Below are 17,433 nucleotides of genomic sequence, written 5' to 3' on the forward strand. Positions count from 1 at the left end.
GATCGATTAACGAACTCGAGCGTGCTAATTCGCGAGCCGCGGGGATATCGTTAAAAGTTAGGAGGGTTAAACGAAGGAGATTGTATAATATAACGAAAGATTGTCCGCGCGACGATATGAAAGAGAATCTTGCGCCCGTTGATATTTCAATTTGTTAACGCGATAAGGCAATCCCGACTTGGTTGGAAATTAGATTTTATCCGGAAAGAGAGAGAAGAGTGTAACAAACGAAACACCTTCTCTCTCGACCCGAAGTTAAAAAAATAGAAAAAGAAAGGATCGAACCAGAAGCCTTCGCTCAACCGTTAATGGATGCTATACCATGGGCGGACATTCGAGCAATCCATCTTTGAATAAGAATAACGAAGTGGCTGATTCCAGTCAGACGGAATTAATGAATTCCATTAACTTTGAAGAAGGTGCCCGGAGGAAAATAGCTGGATGCGGCCGTGGATGATATAACCCGGCGTTAAGGGGAATACGGAACGTCCTTCGAGAGTCGAAAGAGAAAAAACCGAGCGTTTAAGATATACCCGTCGCGATTCGCAATTTCGCCTGCGCGCCTCGGCTCGGTTGTGTCGGTAACTCGATATATGCCGTATAACTGACTCGATGCGAGTATCGTAACATTGCTTGTGTCGAATATTACAATGTTTCTCGTGGTGAAATATCCAAATATTTTGTATTATTATCACATTGAAATTAAACCGTTTTCCTTCTGAAAGGAAAACAATATATCTTCGAAACTATAATTCGATCGAAATTATTTATTTATATTATATCGATTTTAGATATTTATCCAATTTTATTCGTAGATTGAATTTCGAATTGTAATTATGCAATTTTCTTTTTTTAGAATTATCAAGATAATATTAAATTTGTAAATTTTAATCTATCCTTTCATATTTAATATTTTTCGATATTGATTTTAGATATTTATCCAATTTTATTCGTAGATTGAATTTCGAATTGTAATTATGCAATTTTCTTTTTTTAGAATTATCAAGATAATATTAAATTTTAATCTATCCTTTCATATTTAATATTTTTCGATAAGAATATTGATCGAATTAAGTCGAACTCCAACTTTGATTCGATCGAATCGGAATTAGTTTCTGGATTTGATATCGAATATTAACGAAAAGTGTCTTACTTCCCCTTTAAGGGATCGAGGAAGGACGGAGCGACGTATCCGCGATTTCGTGTTATCCTCGTTCGAAATTCTGAGACGATCGAAAGGAGGGAATTTAACGATTGGACGAGTTCGGCTCGCGCCGAAGATTACTCGACGCGTCGTCGTCGATCCTCGAGCGCTGCTTTCACGAGATTAAAACGAAAGGCAATTAGCGAAGGGCCGCGCGAGGCTCGTAATTAAAGCGTAGAAAATCCCCCGCGTGTGTATATCCAATTCATTTCCACATACGTCGAAAGATATTATATATCCGTTTTTCTCCCGGTCGACTCGAGACGATATATTCCGTACACGCTCGATGAATTTCTCACGGCTCACTCGAAACGATTTCATCCGCGCGAAATTAACTTAATATAAAAAAAACTTTTATATCTTGTATACCTACTTAAAGGCTCTATATAAAGAAAGAAAATTCGTCGAAACGTTCGACTCCGTGTTGTTGTTTCGCGCGATGTTTTTATTAAGCATTCGCCCTTTGTCAAGGACAAGTAAACACTCTTTCGCCTCTCTCATTTCGACAGCAAACTTTTTTCCTTAGATTCCTGTCAATGTAACTCGCTCTTACCATTCTTCCTCTCTTTATTTATTTATCTATTCAGTCAATTTCTTCGCTAATCTCGTTCCACGTTTGCAAAAATTTTTAAAATAATAATTCCCACGAAACTCGCACCCAAGATGGTGCGATCCTCGATCTAATTTGAGATAAGAAAATCTATGTATATTGTTTGAAGTAAAGATTGTACGTAAGAGAGGTTGGTTAATTTATTTTGAAAGAAGATCGAATCCGTGGAAAATTAAAAATTCAGCGACAAATTTACACTTTTCGCTTCGATTAATCGTACGATTAATGCGAGGTTGTAGGGGATATAATTTCCACTAATGAACGAACGCAATCTTCGAAGGTCTAAATTTTTATCGAGGAATTTTGATCTGGGAAACGAGAAGCATTAAAGCTGTGCAGTCCGGTTTCATCCATCCGTCGGATTCGTCGGATTGAAATCTTCGCTCGTTCGAGCGAATACTACTTGCCCCTGCGAAAGAAGACGTAAAAACTTCAAAGAAATAACCTCTTTGGCGGTGCCTATTTATCGCGATTTTCTTTCCAGCATTCTAAGAATGTTCTCTAATATCGGCTCTCGTAAAAATCCTGCTTCGAAAGTACATATATATATATGAGCACATAAATACGACATTTCGGATTCATTTGGAACATTATATCGCAGCATACTTTTATGTTATTGTTAATGGAACGATAAATATAGAAAAACTGTCAACAACGAATATTCGAATACTTTTTATCAACCGCGTAAATTGAATCTTGAAGCGTTCGAATTCGATGGCTCTCGTTATATATTCGGATAAAATCGAAATTATTACTCCCTGTTCGAGTTCTCGAGAATTTTTGGATCGGTTCTCTTCTCCTTTTGTTTTTTTTTCCCCCGTCTTTTTTGACAAAGCCGTGGAATCTCGCCGTTAAATCTCCGCCCCCTCCTTTTTTATCCTCTGCCGGTAATTCGAATGAAAGGCGGCGAGCAGCACTTGGTCGAAAAATCTAGAACGCGCGAATCGTTCCATCTATCGATCTCTTTCTCTCCGTACTTCTCGTTCTCCGTCGCGCTTCTTCCCCCACCCCTATCCTCTTCTTTTCCCCCACTCTTTTCATTTCGCTCCTTCCCGACGCGAGGACGAATTATAAAATAGCGTATCATCGGGCGCGTATTATCCTCCTATAAGTCCTCGAAATACTTTTTTGTGTACAATTTTAATGACTCGTTCGTGAGCTCTCGACGCGGACATAAACCGTGCAAGTGTGCGAGAAGAATCGACTCGTTCCATCCCCCCTCTTTAACCGAGTATATGTATATGTATATATATATGTATGTATGGATTCTACGTGCGGGCAAGTTTTCGAGGATGTTCTCTCTCTCGTAACTCGATGCAAGTTTGAGGTAAAACGTAAATAGTTTGTTCGACGTTGTAGTAGGGAAAGTTGTTGAACGGGATTACAAACGACGAGAGATGTTATTATCTCGTAATTTTATCGTTATCTGCTTTGTTAAGCTTCGTTACTTGTGTGTAAAAAAATATCGTAAAAAAAAAAAAAAAAAAAAATAGAAATACAGATCGCGACCGATATAAAAGGTTTGAAACGAATGGGGCGAATTTGTAGCAACGGTGGAAAAACTCGTGAGTAGCGAAATTCATTCGTCGAGCATCGTCTACTGTTCGTTGATCTTTTGTTCCATCCGTGTTCCTGCGACCGTAAAAAAATTGAACGTGGAAAGCGATAGAAGTAACGATTTCTACATCGGATGGAAAAATTGTACCGTTTCCTCGTCTTCTTCCTCCGCGAACAACACGTAGAAATAATTCAAGTTCATTTTCATTTCTTAATAAAAATAACGATGAAAAATAGTCGAGGAGGAGGAAATATTCTCGATCGCAAAAAAAAGTGGAACGAATTTCCATCGTGGGACCATATCACGGAACTTGGTGGAGGAAGTTGGCCGATTTAATAACCAGTGGTTAATATATACGATGAAAATCCCCTTTCGAGATACGTGGACCCATTTCGAAGCCTCTTCGATATATATATACACATCGATCAGACCGAGTCTCCATATTCGCGTTTTCCGCATGGCGAAACTCTACTCGGTCAGTAGTCAATTACACGGACCTTTTCTTCCTCCTCCTCCCCCCTATTTCTTTTTCAACAATCAATAATCGAAAATTCTTCCTCCTCCATATTTTCAATATATCCTAAAATCGATCGAGGAGAGAAAAAAAAAAGAAAGAGAAAGAAAAGATATCATTCCCACCTTCCATTATTCATCGCGTTTCCTCTCTCTCTCTCTCTCACGTTCGAATCGAATTGAATCGAGCCGAGTCGAGTCGTTCGGTCACCGCGAAATTGATTTCGATCCCTCCCTTCCTTCAATTATACGTATCCCGTATAATTCATAATCGGATTCGTGCGTTCTCTTACACGTCCATCGAACCGTCCATCATCTTCCCTCCTCTCAAAAGGGAATCTCGAAAGAGGGAAGAAGACGAAAGAGTGAGAGAGAGAAAGCGGCACAATAGCGGAAGAGAAATAAGAGGAGAAGAAGTGGCGAAAGAATAAGAAGAAGGAGGAGATGGGTGGTGGTACGATGCACAGCGAGCGAGCTATGGACACACGCGCGACACAGGTAGGAGCGCGCATGCGCATGCGCGCCCCTCACCCATACTCGAGCGAGCCGGGGACACGGACACGGGGTTGCGCAAAGGTGTTGGAGCGACGGTTACGGAGTAGAGAGGAGGATGCACGGGGCGGCTGCGTGCTCGAGGCTCGAGCGGCGCTCGCGCAATGTAGTCCCTCGGCTATCCTTGACGCGGGAGCATCGTCGTTTCGAAACAGCCGCGACCTTCTCCTCCGTCGCGCGCGTTCCGTCAAAACGTCAAACGCCAACTGCCGCTTCTCCGTTTTCTCTCTCTCCCTCCCGTCGTTCTTCGTTCAACAGGATTTATTCCGACCGCTCGTGATCGACTGTGCGGATTCCTCCTTGTCCTCCTCTTTCTTCTTCCTTCTACAAGTTATTTTTAAAAATTGTGCACAAAGAAGAAGGGGGGGATCTGTGAGAGGGCGAGGTAACGAGAAGAGGGTCAGTGATACGTGGTGAACGATACGAGGAGTTCGAACAGCCTCGAACGAGAGATGTGTTGCGAGAGTGACGTAACACTGGGTGAATCGTGATTCGGTGAACCGGTGGAACGGGACATGGATGGAACATTGACGGCTAGGACACTTGCGTAAAAACGCGGTTCCAACCATTTTTCAAACAATCCTTCCCCTTCGAGTTAACGGAGATCGATCCGAGAGAGATCGATTTTCGACGGGAGTGCGCGAGTGGATAACTCGAAGAGAAAGAGAGAGGGAGATAGAATTCAGAGAGTCCACCGATCTAGAGAGGATGCGTGGTAGTCGGCCGCGAATTCTTCGTGCGATTTGCTCGGTGAACTGTCCGACGTATCGGATCATCGTTCGCCGAGGCTGAATCTCATCTCGCCTGGAGATCAACGTTGTTTCCACCATAATTAAATCGTTGTTTCACATCGTTCGACGAAAGGAATCTTTGGATAGAAAAGGCTTGTTCCCGCTAGGGAATTCAAGAAAGTCGGGGATCCGATGGCGCGTCGATGAGATTGAAGAGAATCGGGTGTTTCGAAAGATCCCTTCGACGGCGCGCATTATCACGATTCGTTACACTCGAGGAGGAGGAGAGAAGGAGGAACATCGAGGGGGAAGGAAGGAAATGTGTACGTTGCGCGACAAACAGGATAATTGAGTTTTCGATCGGAAGGGAGGGAATATACATATATAGGCGAGATTCGAGGAAAGGATGCGCTGGAGAAGGAGAAGGAATGATCGATGGAACGTCTAGGTTGTCGAGGAAATTACTTTAACGAGTTCGCCGCCTAATGCATTGCGAACGACTTTGCGGCGGTGAATGCGGCGAGAGGCATAAAAGCGTCGACCGACCGACCTCTCTCTGTCTCTCTCTCTCTGTCTTTCTCTCTCTCTCTCTCCCCCTTTCCCTCTATTTCTCTCTTCGATCTTAGGGCCAGAGTGCAAACTGACGCCGTACCGCCACCCGTCCACGAAATAACCTCTCTCTCTCTCTCTCTCCCCCCTCCCCCTCCCCCGCCCTCCCTCCCTTCGTCCCACGTCGTTAATTACATTCATTAGCGGGGTTTCTCGCGTCTACAATCGGGGGGTTTGTGCGTTGTTACGGTACGTTACGTTACGTTACGTTGTATATTTTCCGCTGAATATTTTCATCGAGTGAATAAAACATCGAGTTGTTGTTTCCTTGCCGTTTTTCTCTCTCTCTCTCTCTCTCTTGCTTTCCTGAAGGAAAGAGCGCGAGAGAGTGTGTCATGAGGGTGTTGTGAGCGAAGTGATAGATAAAAAAGTGAAGGTGAAGTGCGAGGGATTGCGATTGATCGCGCCGAAATGCCTGCCCGTTCGAGAAAGTGGTGAAGTAGTTAGGAGTGCGTGGAGGATGCGTGACACGACGGCGTGAAACGATTGCGAAATGCGTGCGAGATAGTGTATATGGTCAATATGTGAAAAAGAACCTCGCCGAGGAAAAGCGATGTCTACTTCTCTTCCCGTACTCGTCTGTTTTATCATTTCTTTTGGTAAGTAAAGAGAAACGGAAAACTTGATCCTGCGAAAGAAGAAATCGCGTAGAAAGTTTTTTTATCGATCGAGCGTTTTCAACTCGTTCGAGTTGTGGCTTAAACGATTCGAAAGCGATTAAACGCGTAATCAATTTTCTTAAAAGATCGAATCCCCGCGTCGGTTAAAATTTAGCGCGGAAATTATTTTATCGATCGAGCGTTTCTTAATTCGTTCGTCTCGTGTTTGTCTCGTGTTGTTGTCATCGCTGTTTCGAGCGACGGCTTAAACAATTCGAAACGAATGTATATATATATATATATATATAATCAATTTTCATTTTCTTTCCCTTCATTTTTTTTTCATTTAACTAAGTAAGACACTCGAGTTCGTTTGACTTGCAAATCGATGGTTTTTCCACCGTCGACTGACCCACTGCCTTGTATTATTCATGACATCCCTCTCGATCCCAGCCACACTTTGACACAACATTTCGTCCCGCGCGAGCGCGCCAGGGTGGAGCTATCTCCCCATATATATGTATATATATCTTTGATTGAATTTGATGGACTCCAACCTGATTGTACGCGTCCAATCTTCTATATGCATCCGTGTATTTAATTTAGAACTTGCTCACCACAGATCCAGACGATCTCTTTTTCTTCTCGACTGCCCTTCTCATTCGTATATATACATATATATTTATCCACAATTTCTATTCGTATTTTTCGAGAAGAAAAGAACAAAAGTACGTTCTTCTCTCCGTATATATTTCCTCTCATCGCCGTTATGCAATTATCCGGTTTCGTTCGCATTGATGTCATCAAACAAATATATCGTAATCATAACTGGACTGGTATTGCAACCGCACCCGATTCTTTGCTAACTGTAGTTACAAAGAAACCATCTATTCGTCGTATGCGACGAAGTATCAATTGCATATGCCACAAATGGATGCCCACTCAGGCGTCTCTCTCTCTCTCTCTCTCTCTCTCTCTCTCTCTCTCTCTCTCTCTCTTTCCCCCACCACTTTTTATTATCGAGAGCTCAGCATTAGTCGTCATGTTGGAAAAATTGATCGACACTGATCCGGTGGTAAAATTTAATCGTTCAAGTTGCGAATAAAAGTTTTATCGTTCAAAACGTAATAATTAATAATTGCAGATAAAAGAAAACAAAATATAACGTTCGAAAGCATTTTAAATAAGTAGTTACTTGGAATAATTTTATCTTCAATTGGTGGAAATAAGTCTCGTAGGACGGCTAGGAGGGGCAAAAAGGTATCCTAAGGTTCGGACGTTTCATCGACAATCCTGACATGATAGTAGATACGTGATAGTAGAAAAGGATTACGATAGTAGAATTCGAATATTAAAAATCGTAAAAATTATTTTATTTTTGTGATTATTACCTTAATTACTGGAATAGAAAAATTACATTTAAAAAATAAACTAAATTAAAAAACAATAATAAAAATTAATTAAACAATATTAAATGTGTAATTATTATCTTAATTACTGGAAATTATATTTAAAAAATAAATTATTAGATAAATTATTAAAAATTAAAATTCTATTCTGATGTGTTTGAGGTTATAGTTAAAACTACAAGTTACAGTTCTCGAGTAAGTGGATAGGTTAGGTCGGATCTTAAATCATTTTATACTATGTTTCAATAAAAATTTCTATATAAATTTGAAATCAATTGTATATAATAATAGTTAGTCTTTTTTTAATTTCTATTTTTAAGTGATCTAGTTAAATCGATCAAAGAGCATCGAGATTTAAATACAAATCGTTGTGAAAAAAGAAAATGGCGTTTCCTTCCATCATGTGGACAATACTTTTCAACTCAGGGATTGTGCGCGTCAAAAATATACGTTTCAACCAAGTGTCTTTGTTCAGGCTTGATGGAGGTTAAGATAATAATAATAATAATAATGGAAAAAGGTTTGGGAAGGTTTGCACGATTTAACGCGCGAATAACCTCTCGGCTAACGCTCGACGTTTTCTTTCTTCCAACGAGTCGAGTTCTTCCTTTGGAGAACTGGTGGCTTCCGTGGAAAAGTTACAATGAAAGGGAACCAACACGAGGAATCGCAATAATAATCGAGATCGTTCTCCACCTCATTCGCCCATATATTTCCTTACGATTGCGGTATAATTATTTTTCCATTCTATTCGATTCTATTCGATATTGAAACGAAGAAGAATGAGAAACGTTGAATTTTTTTCTTTCTCGTTCGTTCGAAAAATATTTATTATTACCAATTTTGTATATCAAAATATTTTCATCCCTGCTCCAATCAGAATTCTTACAGAATGTAAGTGATTCAATATCTTTAATTGAAATGACTTTATTTTAATATCGAAGATAATTCGTTAGAAAAAAAAATTGTCAATCTATCGAATGTTAAATTTTCGTGGAATTTTTTCTTTTTCGTTCGTTCGAAAAATATTTATTATTACCAATTTCGTATATCAAAATATTTTCATCCCTCCTCCAATCAGAATTCTTACAGAATAAAAAAAAATAATTCAATATCTTTGAAATGGCTTTATTTTAGTATCGAAGATAATTCGTTAGAAAAAAAAATTGTCAATCTATCGAATGTTAAATTTTCGTGGAATTTTTTCTTTTTCGTTCGTTCGAAAAATATTTATTATTACCAATTTCGTATATCAAAATATTTTCATCCCTCCTCCAATCAGAATTCTTACAGAATAAAAAAAAATAATTCAATATCTTTGAAATGGCTTTATTTTAGTATCGAAGATAATTCGTTAGAAAAAAAAATTGTCAATCGATGAAATGTTAAATTTTCGTGGAATTTTTTCTTTTTCGTTCGTTCAAAAAATATTTATTATTACCAATTTCGTATCAAAATATTTTCATCCCTCCTCCAATCAGAATTCTTACAGAATAAAAAAAAATAATTCAATATCTTTAATTGATGAAATGATATTAAATTGACTTTATTTTAGTATCGAATAATTTAGAAAAAAAATTGTCAATCTATCGAATGTTAAATTTTCGTTGAATTTTTTCTTTTTCGTTTGTTCAAAAAATTTATTATTACCAATTTCGTATCAAAATATTTTCATCTCTCCTCCAATCAGAATTCTTACAGAATGTAAATAATTCAATATCTTTAATTTAAATGGCTTTATTTTAGTATCGAAGGTAATTTGTTAGAAAAAAAAATTGTCAATCGATGAAATGTTAAATTTTCGTGGAATTTTTTCTTTTTCGTTCGTTCAAAAAATATTTATTATTATCAATTTCGTATCAAAATATTTTCATCCCTCCTCCAATCAGAATAATTCTTACAGAATGTAAATGATTCAATATCTTTAATTGAAATGACTTTATTTAAATATCGAAGATAATTCGTTAGAAAAAAAAATTTTTTCTTTTTCGTTCGTTCAAAAAATATTTGTTATTACCAATTTCGTATCAAAATATTTTCATCCCTCCTCCAATCAGAATTCTTACAGAATGTAAATAATTCAATATCTTTAATTGATGAAATGATATTAAATTGACTTTATTTTAGTATCGAATAATTTAGAAAAAAAAATTGTCAATCGATCGAATATTAAATTTTCATTGAATTTTTTCTTTTTCATTCGTTCAAAAAATATTTATTATTATTTCGTATCAAAATATTTTCATCCCTCCTCCAATCAGAATCATTCTTACAGAATGTAAATAATTCAATATCTTTAATTGAAATGGCTTTATTTTAGTATCGAAGATAATTCGTTAGAAAAAAAAATTGTCAATCGATGAAATGTTAAATTTTCTTTTTCGTTCGTTCAAAAAATTTCGTATCAAAATATTTTCATCCCTCGTCCAATCATAATTCTTACAGAATGTAAATAATCCAATATCTTTAATTGATGAAATGATATTAAATTGACTTTATTTTAGTATCGAAGATAATTTAGAAAAAAAAAAAATAGTCGATCGATCGTTTCATCGTGCAGCGAAACAATTTTATAAATTAATCGAGTGAGGACAGATCGGTGACGGAAGAAAACAGAGAAAAAAGTCTGTTCTTCGTTCAAAGTGCAACAACGTGTTCCAGGTTAGGTCTCGTTGACCGCGAGGAACATTCTCGAAACACGGTTCTCGCTTAAACGGTTTACCCACGTCCCTCTCCCCGCTCTCCGCCGCTCCATCGAAACTCGTCACAGAAACTCGTCGGTTACCCTTCTCCCTGTGCAACCGAATCTACCGAATCTGCTGCTGCCCTCTTTTGTTTTCCCGGCTAAAGCGATTTCTCGATCTTCGCTCCTCGTTAATTGAAAATCCCGTTCCACGGATTTAATCTGTCGAAAAATTTCGAGATCTAATAAATTATGCGAATTTATATTGTTAATAGTTTGGTAGTAGAGAATAATAAATTGAAAAATACATAATTCTATCTATAGTTTGGTATATGTATAAATAGTTACAATAGCAGGTTTTTATAAAGTTAATTGTATAAATTGGAAAAGTTTAGCAGTTTTTTTTAATTATTCATAATTCTATTTTTATCTATAAAGTATTTATTATAGTCTGTGAATAGTTTAGAAGTTTTTTATAGGGAATATGTTGCAAGAAATAATACATCGTTCTATTTATATTAAATACAGATTTTGTTTAAAATTTTCAGAGAAGGAAAATATTGATCGAAGAGAGAATTATAAAATTTTTGAGCGGCAATTTACACTTTTTTTCTACTCAATTCTGATTATTAAATTTTTCAAATCTCTTTCTCTCGGGTTTGTCTCAAATGGAAAATTGAGCTTGCTTCTCCTCTTCCTCTTGGAATCAAGCATCTTTGATTTCTATTCTGGTCGTCTAAGGTGAAGTCGAATCGATTGGTGGAGATTTCGTTCTTTCTCGAATTATTGGAAATTATTCCACGTTTCTTTGCAATCAAGAATTTTCACGAAGTGATAAATTTTCTCGCATTCGTCCAACGTGGAAACTCGTTTACGACGTTTTAAACTTGACGATCATTGATGATTAACGTGACGTAGATTCCATACCTATCAACATCAATCTTCGTTGTTCTATTATCGATCTGTTTTACCGAGCGAAACGGATACAGTGGATAGTTCGATCACGATTATTTTCTCAACCAGAGAAGAATGTTTTAAACGAGGGTGTTCCAAGTAAAATTACATTTCAATGTAAAGTGTACACATAGAAAAAGTTGGATAGTTTCAACTGCCTCGAAAACGCAGAGAGGAATTATATAAATTAAACGAGTAATATTATAACAGCTCCAACAGTTACAATTTATTTTCAATTTTTTAAGAAAAATTCGTCATTTTTCATATTGAAAAAGTGAGACATTTTTTTTTAACCAATTATCTCGAAGCATTACTTCATGGAATATTTCAAACTCTTTTAGAATTTCAGGAAAATGGAACCCTTCTTCGTTATATCATCGTTAATTCGAGTTTTATGGCGACAATATTGTACGAAAAATTCGCAAGAAGGATGAATCGAGCAATATCAATGGACACAGAAAGAGAGAGGAGATTGATTTCGAAGCTTAGCAGGTTCCAGAGTCGTCGTCTTGTTTAATCTGTCCGGATTATGGGGGACAATGAGATCGAGCTCGCGAATCCACTTTGATCGTCCATCCGTCGAGAACGAGGCCGGCGGAGGTAGTGAATCGGGCATCCAACCTTCGCCACGAGGTGTTTATAGAGCGATGTAGGCACCGTCACGTATTTATAAAACGTGAAAACGTGATTCGACCGAAGTCACGATTTCGGTATCACGATCGTAAAATAGCTCAAGGACTAGTTGAAAACTATGTTGTACGAGTATCGAGGTTTAAGATTTAAGGCAATGGTTGGAAGTGATGGAGAGTTTCGATTATCATTATATTATCGAGTTAATCGGTTTAAGATTCATTCGGACGAGACTATTCCTATGATGGGTTGTAATTTGTATATTGTGCCGTTGGACGAGATATTGGACGATATTCGAACGGAAGTTGAAACGCTCTTTGTCTGGTGCAGGCGTCGATTCGAGGGATGGGTTTGAGACGTTGCAAAGCAACGGTTAATGGAAGTGGTGGAGAGTGATGTTTCGATCAATAGCATTGTAGACGGGATATGAACGATCTATGGAAGTTAAAACGCGTTGTGATGCGGGTGACGATTCGAGTGATGGGTTTGAGACGTTGCAAAGCAATGATTATTGGTTAATGGAAGTGGTGGAGTGATGTTTCGATCAATAGCATTGTAGACGAGATATTCCACGATATAAACGATCTATGGAAGTTAAAACGCGTTGTGATGCGGGCGACGATTCGAGTGATGGGTTTAAGACGTTGCAAAGCAATTTGGAAGTAGAATGATGTTTCGATCTATAAAAGTTAAAATACATTGTGATGCAAATGTCGATTCGAGTGATGGGTTTGAGGTGGTACAAAGCAATTTGAAAGTGATGATGCTTCGATTTACAGTATTATGGGCAAGATATTCCACGATACGAACGATCTATAGAATGCATTGTGATGCAAGTGACGATTCGAGTGATGGGTTTAAGACGTTGTAAAGCAATGGTTCACGGTTAATGGAAGTGGTGGAGTGATGTTTCGATCAACAGCATTGTAGACGAGATATTCCACGTTAGAAACGATCTATAGAAATTAAAATTTTGCATTGTGCAGGTGACGATTCGAGTGATGGGTTTAAGACGTTGTAAAGCAATGGAAATAATTTGGAAGTAGAATAATGTTTCGATCTAGAAATTAAAACGCGTTGTGATGCGGGTGATGATTTGAGTGATGGGTTTAAGACGTTATAAAGCAATGGTTCACGGTTAATGGAAGTGCTGGAGTGATGTTTCGATCAATAGCATTGTAGACGAGATATTCCACGATAGAGACGATCTATAGAAATTAAAATTTTGCATTGTGCAGGTGATGATTCGAGTGATGGGTTTAAGACGTTGTAAAGCAATGGAAATAATTTGGAAGTAGAATAATGTTTCGATCTAGAAATTAAAACGCGTTGTGATGCGGGTGATGATTTGAGTGATGGGTTTAAGACGTTATAAAGCAATGGTTCACGATTAATGGAAGTGATGGAGTGATGTTTCAATTAATAGCATTGTAGACGAGATATTCCACGATAGAAACAATCTATAGAAGTTAAAACGTGCTGTGCAGATAACGATTCGAGTGATGGGTTTGAGATGATACAAAACAATAGAAATAATTTGGAATAAAAAAGATATTTCAATATTTAGAATAAAATGATGTTTCGATCTATAAAAGTTAAAACGCATTGTGCAAGTGATGATTCGAGTGATGGGTTTGAGATAGTACAAAGTAATTTGGAAGTGATGATGCTTCGATTTACAGTGTTATGGGCAAGATAATCCGCGATACGAACCATCTGTAGAACGCGTTGTGATATGCTGATTCGAGTGATGGGTTTAAGACGTTGCAAAGCAATGGAAATAATTTGGAAGTAGAATGATGTTTCGATTAAAACGCGTTGTAATGCGGGCGACGATTCGAGTGATGGGTTTAAGACGATATAAAGCAAATGATCAATGGTTTTATGAACAAAATATTTCGCGATACAAATTGAAAACGTGTGATGCAGGTTAGTCGTCGATTCGAGCGATGGGTTTGAAACAGTGCAAAGAAACGATTCACAGAATGATCAACGATATTATGGACGAAATATAAATTTCGCAATGGAATATAGTTTCCACAAATAATCTATAAAAATGTTCGATTCGAAAAGCGATGGATTTGTGACCCAATTGTGAAGAAAATTATTTCACGACGCAAAATATAATTCGTCCAATATTATGGAGATATTAAGTTTATTTATACAGAATTATTATACCTTCGTTATTATGCATCCATTTTTTTTATTATTATTATTTCATTATTACTTCATTCATCGTGGAATTCAGAGTGAAAATTAATTATCTCGATACAACGTCTACTTGAAAATCATAACTCTGAAGACTCTCGAAATTCAACTCTCGAAATTCGACGAACAACAACATTCACATTATATTATTACATCGCGAAATAGTTTGTTCACGATCGCGAGCGGGTTAAACCCATCACTCGAATCTGCGCTGACACTTGTTTCTCGCGTATCTGTGTTTCCCCTCCTCCTTTTCCTTCTCCCTCCTATCCCACAAGCGTAACGTTTTAATCTCGGAGACGTGTCTCGGAACAAGTGGTTTTAAACCCATCACTTGCCTCTTGAAAATCATAATTCTCATCAACTTTCGAAATTCGACGAACAACAAAATTCATATTACATTGCGAAATAGTTTGTTCACGATCGCGAGCGGGTTAAACCCATCACTCGAATCTGCGCTGACACTTGTTTCTCGCGTATCTGTATTTCCCCTCCTCCTTCTCCTTCTTCCTTCTATCCTACAAGCGTAACGTTTTAATCTCGGAGACGTGTCTCGGAACAAGTAGTTTTAAACCCATCACTTGCCTCTTGAAAATCATAACTCTGAAGACTTTCATCAACTCTCGAAATTCAAGGAACATTAATATATTATATTATTATATCGCGAAATATCTTGTTCACGATCGCGAGTCGGTTAAACCCATCACTCGAATCTGCGCTGACACTTGTTTCTCTCTTTATCTGTGTTTCCCCTCCTCCTTTTCCTTCTCCCTCCTATCCCACAAGCGTAACGTTTTAATCTCGGAGACGTCTCGGAACAAGTAGTTTTAAACCCATCACTTGCCTTTTAAAAATCATAACTCTGAAGACTCTCATCAACTCTCGAAATTCAAGGAACATTAACATATTATATTATTGCATCGCGAAATATCTTGTTCACGATCGCGAGTCGGTTGAACCCATCACTCGAATCTGCGCTGACACTTGTTTCTCGCGTATCTGTGTTTCCCCTCCTCCTTCTCCTTCTCCTTCTCCTATCCCACAAGCGTAACGTTTTAATCTCGGAGACGTGTCTCGGAACAAATGGTTTTAAACCCATCACTTGCCTCTTGAAAATCATAATTCTCATCAACTTTCGAAATTCGACGAACAACAAAATTCATATTACATTGCGAAATAGTTTGTTCACGATCGCGAGCGGGTTAAACCCATCACTCGAATCTGCGCTGACAGATTCTTGTTTCTCGCGTATCTGTGTTTCCCCTCCTCCTTTTCCTTCTCCCTCCCACCTCACAACGTTTTAATCTTGGAGACGTGTCTCGGAACAAATGGTTTTAAACTCATCACTTGCCTCTTGAAAATCATAATTCTCATCAACTCTCGAAATTTGACGAACAACAAAATTCACATTATATTATTACATCGCGAAATATCTTGTTCACGATCACGAGTCGGTTAAACCCATCACTCGAATCTGCGCTGACACTTGTTTCTCGCGTATCTGTGTTTCCCCTCCTCCTTCTCCTTCTCCTTCTCCTATCCCACAAGCGTAACGTTTTAATCTCGGAGACGTGTCTCGGAACAAGTGGTTTTAAACCCATCACTTGTTCCGAGGCCAAGAATGCCGGACAAAGCGGCGCGTTAACGAAAATAATGATTCTCCTCGTGATCGTCCTTGCTCGAAACGCTCGTGGATTAAAGTGTCCGGCGAGGTACACGATCGATAGAAAATACCTCTGTCGATTTGTAGGGGGATCAAGCCCCTGATACACCGTCGCATGCACATCCTCCTTCGATTACGCTCCGTTGATGCTTAAAAATATCCAGCCAAGTACTTTCGAAAATACACTTTTCTTTAAAAGAGATTTTGTATAAAAAAAAAAAAAAAAAAAAAAAAAAAAAAGGAACGATTCGCTCGTACAAAATCTCATCATCTCGATACGAGATTTTTTTCGATACCAAAAAACTTTTCCCTAGATTTTCGTTTCTCACGAAAAGTTGAGATATTCATCCATCGATAGATTAGAATTCGATAAATTATGATAAATTCTCATCAATTTCACACTTCGAGATAGAGTATAAAGTTTCGTTTTAATATTTTACTAAAATGATTTGTTGATACGTGAAAATAAAAGATAAAGATGAAAATTAATAGTGTAATAATAGTAAATAATAAATTAATAGTGTAATAATAATATAATAATAGTAATAATAGTGTAATAAGTTAATTTAATTGATCAGAGAAATCTGGATTGATTTCAATTCAATCTTTCCTGTAATAATATAGAAACATTATTACAATATCACAATATATCACAATGTCTACAATAATGTACAAACATTATTGGAACATTTTCTTCTTCTTCTTTCGTTAAAAAAAATAACTTGGATGAGAAATTATTCGAAATACGTTTCGAGGTTATACAATAAAATTCGACTGATAATGCGACTTGCACAACATAAACACTATGCACGATAAATAAAATGATCAACGAGATATGCATTTTCCTTTGAAATCCTATTTCACTGAAACGTCCAGCTTCTTAAAAAAGAGGAATTTCTGGAAAATCGGTGTAACTTTCGACCTCCTCTTCAAACGACACGATCTTCCCAGGGATTAGTTTTTGCGTACGAACCGTCTTCTAACAGATTCGAAGCTATTAGAAATATTAAAAAAAAAAAAGGAGAAAGAAAAGAAGCTTCGACAAAATGTATCGAAATTATCAGCCGCTCTTTCCTTTGTGACTTCCGCTCAATTGATTCCTTTCAATAATAATTTCCCTCGAATCTCCTACATTAAACCCGACTGTATCGTTAAAGACCGTTAAAGAAACCGAGTTCCCCTTTAAATAATCGATAAATAACTAAAAGCGAACGAACGAAACATCGGCTACTTCCCCTTTCCTCCCCCTCTCCCCCCTCCCCCCCTCCCTGCGAACAAAAGCGAATGGAAATAAAAATCGAACCTGTGTGAACCGGAGATAAAATATTTCTCCCGATATGTAAACATTTCCCCCGTGGATTCGAATGAAAAATTCGAATAATCGATATTCGAGATGCATATATATGTATAAACTGTTGAATCAGTCTCGATAACGATGCTGTCATCCTAGACAATAATTTTCACTCTCGTGTCCGTCTCTAAAAAATCGTGAGAATCATCTCCAATTTGT

At 37.6% G+C, this 17,433-nt stretch overlaps 1 protein-coding gene across 2 annotated transcripts in view; it reads left to right on the plus strand.

The window, feature by feature from the left end:
• LOC409707 (zwei Ig domain protein zig-8) overlaps positions 1–17,433 on the plus strand; it is an 85,486-nt gene that overhangs the window by 49,625 nt on the left and 18,428 nt on the right. The window contains exon 1 of one of the 2 annotated variants that reach the window (XM_393205.7): positions 4,515–6,376. The exons of the other annotated variant lie outside the window; for it this stretch is intronic. Coding sequence (XP_393205.4) covers positions 6,331–6,376 — 46 coding nt within the window. The 5' untranslated portion in view covers positions 4,515–6,330. Of the gene's footprint in view, positions 1–4,514; positions 6,377–17,433 lie in introns of those variants that run through there. 2 annotated transcript variants of the gene reach the window in all.

This window comes from Apis mellifera, linkage group LG6 (assembly GCF_003254395.2).
Source record: "Apis mellifera strain DH4 linkage group LG6, Amel_HAv3.1, whole genome shotgun sequence".
NCBI lineage: Eukaryota > Metazoa > Arthropoda > Insecta > Hymenoptera > Apidae > Apis > Apis mellifera.